The sequence below is a fragment of the Rattus norvegicus genome, chromosome 1, assembly GCF_036323735.1.
Source record: "Rattus norvegicus strain BN/NHsdMcwi chromosome 1, GRCr8, whole genome shotgun sequence".
Taxonomy (NCBI): domain Eukaryota; kingdom Metazoa; phylum Chordata; class Mammalia; order Rodentia; family Muridae; genus Rattus; species Rattus norvegicus.
In genome coordinates this window covers 81,523,841-81,538,177 of record NC_086019.1, presented here as the reverse complement: position 1 = coordinate 81,538,177, position 14,337 = coordinate 81,523,841, and the positions used below count along the sequence as shown (strand labels likewise).

Here is a 14,337-nt window from a genome sequence, read left to right as displayed (position 1 = left end):
TTTTTAATCTTAGCCATTCTGACTTATGTGAGGTGTAATCTCAGTGTTGTTTTGATTTGCATTTCCCTGATGACTAAGGATGTTGAAGATCTCTTTAGGTGCTTTTTGGCCATTCGATAATCCTCAGCTGAGAACATTTTGTTTAGTTCTGTACTCCATTTTTTAATAGGGTTATTTGGCTCTCCAGAGTCTAACTTCTTAAGTTCTTTGTATATTTTGGATATAAGCCCTCTATCAGATGTAAGATTGGTAAAGATTTTTTTCCCAAACTTTTGGTTGCCGTTTCTTGCTATTGACAGTGTCCTTTGCCTTACAGAAACTTTGCAGTTTAATGAGGTTCCATTTGTTGACTGTTAATCTTAGAGCAAAAGCCATTGGTGTTTTGTTCAGGAAATATTCCCCAGTGCCCATGTGTTCCAGATGTTTCCCCACTTTTTCTTCTATAAGTTTGAGTATATCTGGTTTGATATGGAGGTCCTTGAACCACTTGGACTTAAGCTTTGTACAGGGTGATAAGAATGGATTGATTTTCATTCTTCTACATGCTGACCTCCAGTTGAACTAGCACCATTTGTTGAAAAAGCTATCTTTCTTCCACTGGATGGTTTTAGCTCCTTTGTCAAAGATCAAGTGACCATAGTTGTGTGGGTTTATTTTGGATCTTCGATTCTGTTCCACTGATCTATCTGCCTGTTTCTGTACCAATACCATACAGTTTTTATGACTATTGCTCTGTAATACTGCCTGAAGTCAGGGAGGGTGATTCCCCCAGAAGTTCTTTTATTGTTAAGTACAGTTTTCGCTATCCTGGGTTTTTTTTTTTAACTTGAGTATTTCTTATATACATTTCCAGTGTTATTCCCTTTCCCGGTATCCGGGCAAACATCCCCCTCCCCCCTCCCCTTCCTTATGGATGTTCCCCTCCCAACCCTCCCCCCATTGCCGCCCTCCCCCCAACAGTCTAGTTCACTGGGGGTTCAGTCTTAGCAGGACCCAGGGCTTCCCCTTCCACTGGTGCTCTTACTAGGATATTCATTGCTACCTATGGGGTCAGAGTCCAGGGTCAGTCCATGTAGAGTCTTTAGGTAGTGGCTTAGTCCCTGGAAGCTCTGGTTGCTTGGCATTGTTGTACATATGGGGTCTCGAGCCCCTTCAAGCTCTTCCAGTTCTTTCTCTGATTCCTTCAACGGGGGTCCTATTCTCAGTTCAGTGGTTTGCTGCTGGCATTCTCCTCTGTATTTGCTGTATTCTGGCTGTGTCTCTCAGGAGCGATCTACATCCGGCTCCTGTCGGTCTGCACTTCTTTGCTTCATCCATCTTGTCTAATTGGGTGGCTCTATATGTATGGGCCACATGTGGGGCAGGCTCTGAATGGGTGTTCCTTCAGTCTCTGTTTAAATCTTTGCCTCTCCCTTCCCTGCCAAGGGTATCCTTGTTCCCCTTTTAAAGAAGGAGTGAAGCATTCACATTTTGATCATCCGTCTTGAGTTTCGTTTGTTCTAGGCATCTAGGGTAATTCAAGCATTTGGGCTAATAGCCACTTATCAATGAGTGCATACCATGTGTGTCTTTCTGTGATTGGGTTAGCTCACTCAGGATGATATTTTCCAGTTCCAACATTTGCCTACGAATTTCATAAACTCGTTGTTCTTGATAGCTGAGTAATATTCTATTGTGTAGATGTACCACATTTTCTGTATCCATTCCTCTGTTGAAGGGCATCTGGGTTCCTTCCAGCTTCTGGCTATTATAAATAAGGCTGCAATGAACATAGTGGAGCACGTGTCTCTTTTATATGTTGAGGCATCTCTTGGGTATATGCCCAAGAGAGGTATAGCTGGATCCTCAGGCAGTTCAGTGTCCAATTTTCTGAGGAACCTCCAGACTGATTTCCAGAATGGTTGTACCAGTTTGCTATCCCACCAACAATGGAGGAGTGTTCCTCTTTCTCCGCATCCTCGCCAGCATCTGTTGTCCCCTGAGTTTTTGATCTTAGCCATTCTCACTGGTGTGAGGTGAAATCTCAGGGTTGTTTTGATTTGCATTTCCCTTATGACTAAAGATGTTGAACATTTCTTTAGGTGTTTCTCCGCCATTCGGCATTCCTCAGCTGTGAATTCTTTGTTTAGCTCTGAGCCCCATTTTTTAATAGGGTTATTTGTTTCCCTGTGGTCTAACTTCTTGAGTTCTTTGTATATTTTGGATATAAGGCCTCTATCTGTTGTAGGATTGGTAAAGATCTTTTCCCAATCTGTTGGTTGCCGTTTTGTCCTAACCACAGTGTCCTTTGCCTTACAGAAGCTTTGCAGTTTTATGAGATCCTATTTGTCAATTCTTGATCTTAGAGCGTAAGTCATTGGTGTTTTGTTCAGGAAATTTATTCCAGTGACCATGTGTTCCAGATGCTTCCCTAGTTTTTCTTCTATTAGTTTGAGTGTGTCTGGTTTGATGTGGAGGTCCTTGATCCACTTGGACTTAAGCTTTGTACAGGGTGATAAGCATGGATCGATCTGCATTCTTCTACATGTTGACCTCCAGTTGAACCAGCACCATTTGCTGAAAATGCTATCTTTTTTCCATTGGATGGTTTTGGCTCCTTTGTCAAAAATCAAGTGACCATAGGTGTGTGGGTTCATTTCTGGGTCTTCAATTCTATGCCATTGGTCTATCTGTCTGTCTCTGTACCAATACCATGCAGTTTTTATCACTACTGCTCTGTAATACTGCTTGAGTTCAGGGATAGTGATTCCCCCTGAAGTCCTTTCATTGTTGAGGATAGCTTTAGCTATCCTGGGTTTTTTGTTATTCCAGATGAATTTGCAAATTGTTCTGTCTAACTCTTTGAAGAATTGGATTGGTATTTTGATGGGGATTGCATTGAATCTGTAGATTGCTTTTGGTAAAATGGCCATTTTTACTATATTAATCCTGCCAATCCATGAGCATGGGAGATCTTTCCATCTTCTGAGGTCTTCTTCAATTTCCTTCTTCAGTGTCTTAAAGTTCTTATTGTACAGATCTTTTACTTGCTTTGTTAAAGTCACTCCGAGGTACTTTATATTATTTGGGTCTATTATGAAGGGTGTCGTTTCCCTAATTTCTTTCTCGGCTTGTTTCTCTTTTGTATAGAGGAAGGCAACTGATTTATTTGAGTTAATTTTATACCCAGCCACTTTGCTGAAGTTGTTTATCAGCTTTAGTAGTTCTCTGGTGGAACTTTTGGGATCACTTAAATATACTATCATATCATCTGCAAATAGTGATATTTTGACTTCTTCTTTTCCGATCTGTATCCCCTTGACATCCTTTTGTTGTCTGATTGCTCTGGCTAGAACTTCAAGATCTATATTGAGTAAGTAGGGAGAGAGTGGGCATCCTTGTCTAGTCCCTGATTTTAGTGGGATTGCTTCAAGTTTCTCTCCATTTAGTTTAATGTTAGCAACTTGTTTGCTGTATATGGCTTTTACCATGTTCAGGTATGGGCCTTGAATTCCTATTCTTTCCAGGACTTTTATCATGAAGGGGTGTTGAATTTTGTCAAATGCTTTCTCAGCATCTAATGAAATGATCATGTGGTTTTGTTCTTTCAGTTTGTTTATATAATGGATCACGTTGATGGTTTTCTGTATATTAAACCATCCCTGCATGCCTGGGATGAAGCCTACTTGATCATGGTGGATGATTGTTTTGATGTGCTCTTGGATTCGGTTTGCCAGAATTTTGTTGAGTATTTTTGCGTCGATATTCATAAGGGAAATTGGTCTGAAGTTCCCTTTCTTTGTTGTGTCTTTGTGTGGTTTAGGTATAAGAGTAATTGTGGCTTCGTAGAAGGTATTCGGTAGTGATCCATCTGTTTCAATTTTGTGGAATAGTTTGGATAGTATTGGTATGAGGTCTTCTATGAAGGTTTGATAGAATTCTGCACTAAACCCGTCTGGACCTGGGCTCTTTTTGGTTGGGAGACCTTTAATGACTGCTTCTATTTCCTTAGGAGTTATGGGGTTGTTTAACTGGTTTATCTGTTCCTGATTTAACTTCGATACCTGGTATCTGTTTAGGAAATTGTCCATTTCCTGAAGATATTCAAGTTTTGTTGAATATAGGCTTTTATAGTAAGATCTGATGATTTTTTTAATTTCCTCTGAATCTGTAGTTATGTCTCCCTTTTCATTTCTGATTTTGATAATTTGGACGCACTCTCTGTGTCCTCTCGTTAGTCTGGCTAAGGGTTTATCTATCTTGTTGATTTTCTCAAAGAACCAACTTTTGGTTCTGTTGATTCTTTCTATGGTCCTTTTTGTTTCTACTTGGTTGATTTCAGCTCTGAGTTTGAGTCTGCCTTCTACTCCTCCTGGGTGTATTTGCTTCTTTTTGTTCTAGAGCTTTTAGGTGTGCTGTCAAGCTGCTGACATATGCTCTTTCCTGTTTCTTTCTGCAGGCACTCAGCGCTATGAGTTTTCCTCTTAGCACAGCTTTCATTGTGTCCCATAAGTTTGGGTATGTTGTACCTTCATTTTCATTAAATTCTAAAGAGTCCTTAATTTCTTTCTTTATTTCTTCCTTGACCAGGTTATCATTGAGTAGAGCATTGTTCAATTTCCACGTATATGTGGGCATTCTTCCCTTATTGTTATTGAAGACCAGTTTTAGGCCGTGGTGGTCCGATAGCACACATGGGATTATTTCTATCTTTCTGTACCTGTTGAGGCCCGTTTTTTGACCAATTATATGGTCAATTTTGGAGAAAGTACCATGAGGAGCTGAGAAGAAGGTATATCCTTTTGCTTTAGGATAGAATATTCTATAAATATCTGTTAAGTCCATTTGGCTCATGACTTCTCTTAGTCTGTCGACATCACTGTTTAATTTCTGTTTCCGTGATCTGTCCATTGATGAGAGTGGTGTGTTGAAATCTTCCACTATTATTGTTTGAGGTGCAATGTGTGTTTTGAGCTTTAGTAAGGTTTCTTTTACGTATGTAGGTGCCCTTGTATTTGGTGCATAGATATTTAGGATTGAGAGTTCATCTTGGTGGATTTTTCCTTTGATGAATATGAAGTGTCCTTCCTTATCTTTTTGATGACTTTTAGTTGGAAATTGATTTTATTTGATATTAGAATGGCTACTCCAGCTTGCTTCTTCTGACCATTTGCTTGGAAAGTTGTTTTCCAGCCTTTCACTCTGAGGTAGTGTCTGTCTTTGTCTCTGAGGTGTGTTTCCTGTAGGCAGCAGAATGCAGGGTCCTCGTTGCGTATCCAGTTTGTTAATCTATTTCTTTTTATTGGGGAGTTGAGGCCATTGATATTGAGAGATATTAAGGAATAGTGATTATTGCTTCTCGTTATATTCATATTTGGATGTGAGGTTATGTTTGTGTGCTTTCATTCTCTTTGTTTTGTTGCCAAGACGATTAGTTTCTTGCTTCTTCTAGGGTATAGCTTGCCTCCTTATGTTGGGCTTTACCATTTATTATCCTTTGTAGTGCTGGATTTGTAGAAAGATATTGTGTAAATTTGGTTTTGTCATGGAATATCTTGGTTTCTCCATCAATGTTAATTGAGAGTTTTGCTGGATACAGTAACCTGGGCTGGCATTTGTGTTCTCTTAGGGTCTGTATCACATCAGTCCAGGATCTTCTGGCCTTCATAGTTTCTGGCGAGAAGTCTGGTGTGATTCTGATAGGTCTCCCTTTATATGTTACTTGACCTTTTTCCCTTACTGCTTTTAATATTCTTTCTTTATTTTGTGCGTTTGGTGTTTTGACAATTATGTGACGGGAGGTGTTTCTTTTCTGGTCCAATCTATTTGGAGTTCTGTAGGCTTCTTGTATGCCTATGGGTATCTCTTTTTTTTTTAGGTTAGGGAAGTTTTCTTCTATGATTTTGTTGAAGATATTTACTTGTCCTTTGAGCTGGGAGTCTTCACTCTCTTCTATACCTATTATCCTTAGGTTTGATCTTCTCATTGAGTCCTGGATTTCCTGTATGTTTTGTACCAGTAGCTTTTTCTGCTTTACATTATCTTTGACAGTTGAGTCAATGATTTCTATGGAATCTTCTGCTCCTGAGATTCTCTCTTCCATCTCTTGTATTCTGTTGGTGAAGCTTGTATCTACAGCTCCTTGTCTCTTCTTTTGGTTTTCTATATCCAGGGTTGTTTCCATGTGTTCTTTCTTTATTGCTTCTATTTCCATTTTTAATTCCTTCAACTGTTTGATTGTGTTTTCCTGGAATTCTTTCAGGGATTTTTGTGTCTCTTCTCTATGGGCTTCTACTTGTTTATTTATGTTTTCCTGGAATTCTTTCAGGGATTTTTGTGTCTCCTCTCTATGGGCTTCTACTTGTTTATTTATGTTTTCCTGGAATTCTTTCAGGGATTTTTGTGTTTCCTCTCTATGGGCTTCTACTTGTTTATTTATGTTTTCCTGGAATTCTTTCAAGCATTTTTGCGATTCCTCTCTGTAGACTTCTACTTGTTCTCTAAGGGAGTTCTTCACGTCTTTCTTGAAGTCCTACAGCATCATGATCAAAAATGATTTTGAAACTAGATCTTGCTTTTCTGGTGTGTTTGGATATTCCATGTTTGTTTTGATGGTAGAATTGGGCTCCGATGGTGCCATGTAGTCTTGGTTTCTGTTGCTTGGGTTCCTGCGCTTGCCTCTTGCCATCAGATTATCTCTAGTGTTACTTTGTTCTGCTATTTCTGACAGTGGCTAGACTCTCCTATAAGCCTGTGTGTCAGGAGTGCTGTAGACCTGTTTTCCTCTCTTTCAGTCAGTTATGGGGACAGAGTGTTCTGCTTTCGGGCGTGTAGTTTTTCCCCTCTACAGGTCTTCAGCTGTTCCTGTGGCCTGTGTCTTGAGTTCACCAGGCAGCTTTCTTGCAGCAGAAAATTTGGTCTTACCTGTGGTCCCGAGGCTCGAGTTCGCTCGTGGGGTGCTGCCCACGGGCTCTCTGCAGCGGCAGCAACCAGGAAGACCTGTGCCGCCATTTCCGGGAGCTTCAGTGCACCAGGGTTCCAGATGGTTTTTGGCTTTTTCCTCTGGCGTCCGAGATGTGTGTGCAGAGAGCAGTCTCTTCTGGTTTCCCAGGCTTGTCTGCCTCTCTGAAGGTTTAGCTCTCCCTCCCACGGGATTTGGGTGCAGAGAACTGTTTATCCGGTCTGTTTCCTTCAGGTTCAGGCGGTGTCTCAGGCAGGGGTCCTGCCGCTCCTGGGCCCTCCCCCACGGGAGCCCAGAGGCCTTATACAGTTTCCTCTTGGGCCAGGGATGTGGGCAGGGGTGAGCAGTGTTGGTGGTCTCTTCCGCTCTGCAGCCTCAGGAGTGCCCACCTGACCAGGCGGTGAGGTCTCTCTCTCTCACGGGGTCTCTATAATTTTGATCAATATATTTACTGTTCCTTTAAGTTGGGAGTCTTTACTTTCTCCTATATCTATTATCCTTTGGTTTGATCTTCTCATTGTGTCCTGGATTTCCTGTATGTTTTGGGCTAGGAGCTTTTTCCATTTTACATTATCTTTGACAGTTGTGTCAATGTTTTCTATGGTAACTTCTGCCCCTGAGATTCTCTCTTCTATCTCTTGTATTCTGTTGGTGATGCTTGTATATATGGCTCCTGTCCCTTCCTTAGGTTTAATATATCAAGGGTTGTCTCCCTTTGTGCCTTCTCTATTGTTTCTTTTTCCATTTTCAATTCCTTCACCTGTTTGGTTATGTTTTCCTGTAATTCTTTCCAGGACTTTTATCTTTCCTCTCTAAGGGCTTCTACTTGTTTACTTCTGTTTTCCTGCATTTCTTTAAGGGAGTTCATTATGTTTTTCTTAAAGTCTTCCATCATTATTCAAAAAAATGTGTTCGTAAATCTAAATCTTACTTTTCCCGATGTGTTTGGATATCCAGTATTTTCTTTGGTGGGAGAACTGGGCTCCAATGATGCCAAGTAGTCTTGGTTTCTGTTGCTTGGATTCCTGCGCTTGTCTCTAGCCATTGGGTTGTCTCTGGTGTTTGCTTGTCTTGCTGTTTCTGAGAATGACTTGACCCTGCTGTAGGCCTCCGTGTCAGCTCTCCTGTAGAACTGTTTTCCTGTTTGTTTTTTTTTGTTTTGTTTAGTTTTTCAGCCTTTTCTGAGAAGAGGTGCTCCGGTTTCAGGTGTGTCAACACTCCTGGAGACTGTCTTTCAGCTCTAGGTGTGGACATGGATCAAAGGGTCCTGCCCCTGATTGCTCCTAGGACCTTGCACCTATGGGGCACAGTTGGCACTAGGCGATTCCCTCTTGGGTCCTGACTGAGGGAAGTGGGTAGCCTCCTCTGACTTCTCAGAAGTGTCCACACTTTTGAGAGTCCAGCTCTCTCCCCCATAGGATTTGGGTACAAGGAGCTGTTTGGCCGGTGCAGTTCGGTCCTGTGCACAGACCAGAACCATGGCTATTGGCATCAGATTGTTCCTATATTCCTGTGTCCAGAGGAACCTTGGACCAGGGATGTGGACCGAAGTGTGCAGAAGTGGCAATCTGTCCTGCAGTTTCACGATGTCTGCACTCCTGGGTGTTCAACTCTCTTTCCCAAGGTATTTGGGTGCAGGGAACTATGGGATGATATCAGTTCACTTCCGGCCAGAGCCAGAAACAGAAAGTTCCCTGACCCTGAGGACTTATGTCTCTGTGTCTCCTGAATCTACCAGGCAGGTCACTTGGTAGCAGAAAAGTGGGTCTTACCTCTGCTCTCAGGTGTGTTAGCACTCCTGCAGACTGTCTTCCAGCTCTAGGCACTGGCAGGAATCAGAGGGTCCTGCCCCTGATTGTTCCTAGGTGATTGCACCCAGGGGGCACATTTGGCACTAGGTTATTCCCTCTTGGATCTGGACTGTGGGCAGAGGGTAGTCTCCTCTGACTTCTCATCAGTGTCCACACTTCTGAGGTTCCAGCTCTCTCCCACATGGGATTTGGGTTCAGGGAGTTGTTTGGACGGTTCAGATCAGTCCTGTGTGCAGACCAGAACTGTGGGAACAAGCAGCTGTCTGTTCCTATATTCCTGTTTCCAGAGGCACTGTGCAGTTTCCCCTCTGAACGGGGATGTAGGCAGTGGTGTACAGAAGTGGCATTCTGTCCTGTGTTCTCATGATGTCTGCACTCCTGGGTGTTCAGCTCTCTTCCTCACCGGCTTGAATTCTATTTAATGTGAATTGTAAGAAATAATTGAATATTTTAAAATTCGTTCTTTGAAAATTGACCCCAAATCATTCTTTAATTAAAAGGGAGAAATATATTAATCTTTTTGTTTGTACTTTTTTTTTTTTTACTTTTTGAGAATGTGATTCTCTGTGTATAGCTATGACTGTCCTGGAACTGGAACCAGATTAGGCTTAGAATCATAGCTCTGACAAAGTACAGAGTTGGAGGCTTACAGCCAACCATGGGGACCACAATGGAAGATTTAGAGAAAGAATTGAAGGAGCTGAAGGGTTTTGCAACCCCATAGGAAAAACAACAATATCAACTGACTAGACCCCAGAGTTCCCAAGAATGAAACCACCTACCAAAGAGTATACATGGAGGACCCCTTTGCTCCAGCTGCATATGTAGGAGAGGATGACATTATCTGGCATCAAGAGAAGGAGAAACACTAGTTCCTGTGAGGGCTCAATTTCCCCAGTGTTAGGAAATGCCAGGGAGATGAGGTGGGAGAGGATGGTTAGAAGGGGCAGCACCCTCATAGAAGCAGGGGAATGGGGGATTGGAGGCAGGTTCTGGAGGGGAAACCATGAAAGGGGATAACATTTGAAATGTAAATACATAATATATCCAATAGAAAAAGAATCATAGTTCTGTCTGCTTCTGAGTCTTTAGTCCTATGATTAAGGCATGTACCATCACATCCTGGAAAAACTTTATAATTTAGAAAATGTATCTAATAGTTTTTATTTTAAAAATACAGATATATCTACTTCTAAAAGAAAAAAATATTCTTCTTCAGTGGGAGTGCTATATAGATAAAATTAAATTATGACTACTTTATTCTAGTTAACTTTATGAAATAATGTATACTTAATATATTTCCAGGATTTCTTGACCATAATATATTTATTTCCCTTTTTAATAGGCATGAAAATGACTTCTGCAAACTTGGCAACAGGAATATTTCTCTTCTCCCAGACTGCAATGGGAATGATTGGCAATTCCTCAATACTATTTTATTATATCATTTTGATATTCACTGGCAAGCATTTAATGCCGAAAGACCAGATTATAGAGCACCTGACATTTGCCAACTGTTTGTCTATCATCTCAAAAGGCATTCCACAGTCTCTGTCAGATTTGGGATTTAAGGATTTCCTAGATGATATTGGATGTAAACTGATAATGTTTATTTACCGAATAGTGAGGGGGATGTCTCTGTATGCAATGTGCCTATTGAGTTGCTTCCAAGCAATCACAATCAGCCCCAGGAACTCCAGGTGGATGATGCTTAAACACAGAGCCACAAAGTACATTGGTCCCTCCTGCTTAGTCAGTTGGCTTCTGCACCTGCTTCTAAACATCACAGCTCCAATAAAAGTGACAGGCCCCATTTCTAGAAAAAATGTGACAAACATGATGAGTTATGGTTACTGCTCATGGTTCACTTCCAACAGTGTTGCCAGTACATTGTATATGTTCATATTGTGCTTCTGTGATGGCCTGTGTCTGAGTCTCATGGCATGCTCAAGTGTTTCCATGGTGAATATCCTGTACAGACATAAGAGACAAGTCAAACATATCCACAGTGCTCAACATTTTTTGAAAGTCTTGCCTGAGGACAGAGCCACCCTAATTATTCTTATCCTAGTATGCACATTTGTCATTTCTTACTTCATCTCTTCTATTCGTGTAATCCTTACCACATTCTCTGTGGGATCAGTGCTATGGGGAGTGAGTTTATTTATATTTCTAGAAATATGCTTTCCCATATTTTGCCCCTTTGTTCTCATCTGCAATATCAAGTGTAATTTCCAAATGTTTTTACCCTGCTGTTGTAAGTGATAGCTCTCTCCAAATACCACTTAATATATGCTCATTTTTCTTATACACTGCCATATTATATTCTTTTAACAAATGTACATCAGTAAGACTACAGTTTGAAATTTTCAATCATCCTTTAACTGACTCCTCTTGACATGTGTTTTGATTACTATTTGTTTTATCATAGTTTATTTTTTACAGAACTTATTATCCAATAATGAGCAAATTTCAAATATATTGAATCACCACAATATACAAGCTATTTTGTAATATTACACATAATATAGGAGTACCTAAAAAATACATCTGGGACCAGACCTCATCTGTAGCCTATAGAATCAAGTAATGATTTCTTGACACATCTCTCTCTCTCTCTCTCTCTCTCTCTCTCTCTCTCTCTCTCTTTCCATATATATGTGTATATATGTATATATACACGTGTATATACATATATGCAAATATACACACATTTGTTATACAGACACACATAGACATAAACACGCTTGCACAAAACAGTTAGTTATACACATATTCATATATGTGTGTATACTTTTATTTTTATGGGTTTGTGAATTTATTCTGCATGTATGTCTGGGCACCACATGTACAAAGTACTTCCATTGATCAGAAGATGCATTAAAAAATGTAAAACGGCAGTTACACATTCTTGTGTACCAACATTGAGTGCTGAAGTTAAAACCTGCATCTTTTGGAATAGCAATCAGTGCTCTTAACCACCAATCCGTTCTTTACACAATGAGCACGTTTTTATCATTTAAATATTTTAATGTTTTTTACAAGTGTGTGCCTCAGCACAACTATATGCGTCACAAACAATGTCTGTTGCCTATAGCTGCAAGAAGAGCGTGTTGGATCTCCTGTAACTAGAGTTACATGCAGCTGTGAGCTTCCTGATGTGCTTGCTGGGAATTGAACTCAGTTTCCTTTGAAATATCATTATACGTTTCCACACTTAACCAGCTATCTAGCTCCAAGTTTTTGCTTATTACTTCTCATGTGTAGGAACTACAATCCTTTAAATATCATATGGTCTGAAAATGTTGCAAAAAAATGAATGTGACCATAGTCGCCTTAAAAATAGTCATCAGTCTCAGAAAAAAAATTGCATTTTCCTTCATGTAAAATCAAGGAACAAAAAGATATCAGAGGACAATATGAACTACTGAGAAGAGGAAAAGAACCATAGAGTAAAAATGAGGTATATAAATGAGATAATGAAGGATAAATATGATTCAGTTACAAAATACATAGACATGAAAGCATCACAATGTAAACCATTACTTCGTACAATTAATAAATACTTTAAAATATAAAGTAATTGAAACTTGTTACCACCTCCTGTTACATATTTGGTTCATTTTACTAATGTAACTATTGCCATACCTCCATATCCTACATGCCATGTACTATTACATTGACTTTCTAAAAGTTTCATCAAAATATTTTAACTGTGTGTAAATTATTGTTCTTTGAACATATTTGCATCTTCAGGAAAATGTACCTGTGGGTTCTTCCTTTCTTCTGACAAACACATTTCTAAGGTACTTAATTTATAATAACTTTTGCTAAAAGTAAATTGTTCTTTTTCTGCACAGAAGAAATATACCCTTCAATCCTCTAGAGTCTAGATATGGCAATAACCGAAGTACTTGCCATGGACATTCTAAAAGGTCCATCTTCCCCAAGGGGACTGGAACATATAAAACATGGACCTTGGTGGAGAGACCTTCAGAATCTGGTTTTAGTGCCACTTGTAGTGAGAATATTGGTTTCTTTAAAAACAGAGAAATATTATAAGGATATGTTGTTATTTAATTATAGGTGTATGACACGGGACTGCTTCAGATTGTCCACAGCAGCTGACTATGGCTCATTGTTTGCTCTAGCAAGAGGCAACAGATAGTTTCTGGCATTGTGTAGTGTTTGGATTTCCGGTGAATTTTCAGAAAGTATTTAAATCCTAGGTCTCTGAGAGACATGGAGGGTTGCTGGTTGATTGTTGGCCTTTGGTTGAGGTTTGTTAAGTAATCATGTACAAAGAAATTAGATAGCCTGACACTATAACTAACAATCAAACTTACTCCAAGAAACTAGATGCCTCTAATCAGCATGATGTAGTCTAATAATAATGTTATCCCATTTCTCTCTACACATTTTCTCTCCTATCTAGTGTACTCTACTTGATTTGAGTCTTTTTAGATTGTCTGTATACACTTTTAAGTTTATTTCATTCAGTTATCTCATACTTAGTTTTATTTCCATTTACCTTTTCACAAAACAGGACACTTTTCCTTATTTTTGTTTGTATAACTTGTAGAGTCCTCCTCCAGTAGAAAGACAGGTCATCAACTGGAGGTTTGGCATTTTCATCCCACAGTAAAAAACTCTGACCAGAATTGTTCCTGTAGTAAAGAACTACAGGGACAAAAATGGAGAAGAGACTTTGGGAAAGGAGGTCTATTGACCAGCCCAACTTGGGATTCAGCTCAAGGGGAGGCTCTAAGACCTGACACTATTACTGATGCTGTGGTCTATTTATAGATATGAGTCTAGTGTATCTGTCCTCCTAGAGGCCCAACAAGCAGCTGATTGAGACAGATGCATTTATTTACACCCAAACAATGGACTGGACTCGGAGACCCCTATAGTTGAATTAGGGAAAGGCTGAAAGATGTTGAGGAGGAGGATAACTTTATAAGAAGACCAGCAGCCTCAACTAACCTCTACCCTTGAGATCTCTCCGACACTGAGCTGTGAACCAGGAAGCATACACAAGTACATCCCAGGCCCCAATATATACAGCCGAGAGTACCTTCTGATCAGGCCTCAGTGAGAGAACATGCACCTCACCCTTGAAAGACTTGAGGCCCCAGGGAGTGGAGAGGCCTGGCGAGGTTTCAGGGGCCATCTTCTTGGAGATAGGGGTTAGGGAGAAGAATGGGTTGAGGAACTGTCAGAGGGCAGATTGGGAGGGGATAAGAACTGGAAAAATTATTCAAAAATAATTTTTTTAAAATGGTAAAACAGACAAATAAAAAAACAACCCAGAGTATTTTAAAAACTCTTCTTTGATTCAATTCTTAGCCTCTTGCCTAAGCCTCTGTAATCTTTCCCTCCATATTACAGAAGTTGTCATTGGGTTTAGAGCTCCAAATTATCTCAGGTTTTTATTCTCATATTTTGTATTCTTCTGGTCAGTGGCTTATCTTATCTTATTGTGGAATACTTTTTTCATAAAATACAATTTAGATATAAACATATTCTAAAAAGGGAAGGTTACTAACCACTACAATTAATCTTGGTTTATATTTTCATGGGAAT

At 39.9% G+C, this 14,337-nt stretch overlaps 2 protein-coding genes across 3 annotated transcripts in view; both read left to right on the top strand.

Annotated features, from left to right (window-relative positions):
• The window catches only part of Vom1r47 (vomeronasal 1 receptor 47), a 129,920-nt gene that overhangs the window by 61,435 nt on the left and 54,148 nt on the right, over positions 1-14,337 (top strand). The gene's annotated exons all lie outside the window — the stretch shown is intronic.
• Vom1r113 (vomeronasal 1 receptor 113) lies at positions 7,135-12,458 on the top strand. Its single transcript, XM_039100737.2, has one exon. It carries the CDS (start codon positions 10,099-10,101, stop codon positions 11,014-11,016), a length of 918 nt encoding a protein of 305 aa, XP_038956665.1. The 5' UTR covers positions 7,135-10,098; the 3' UTR covers positions 11,017-12,458.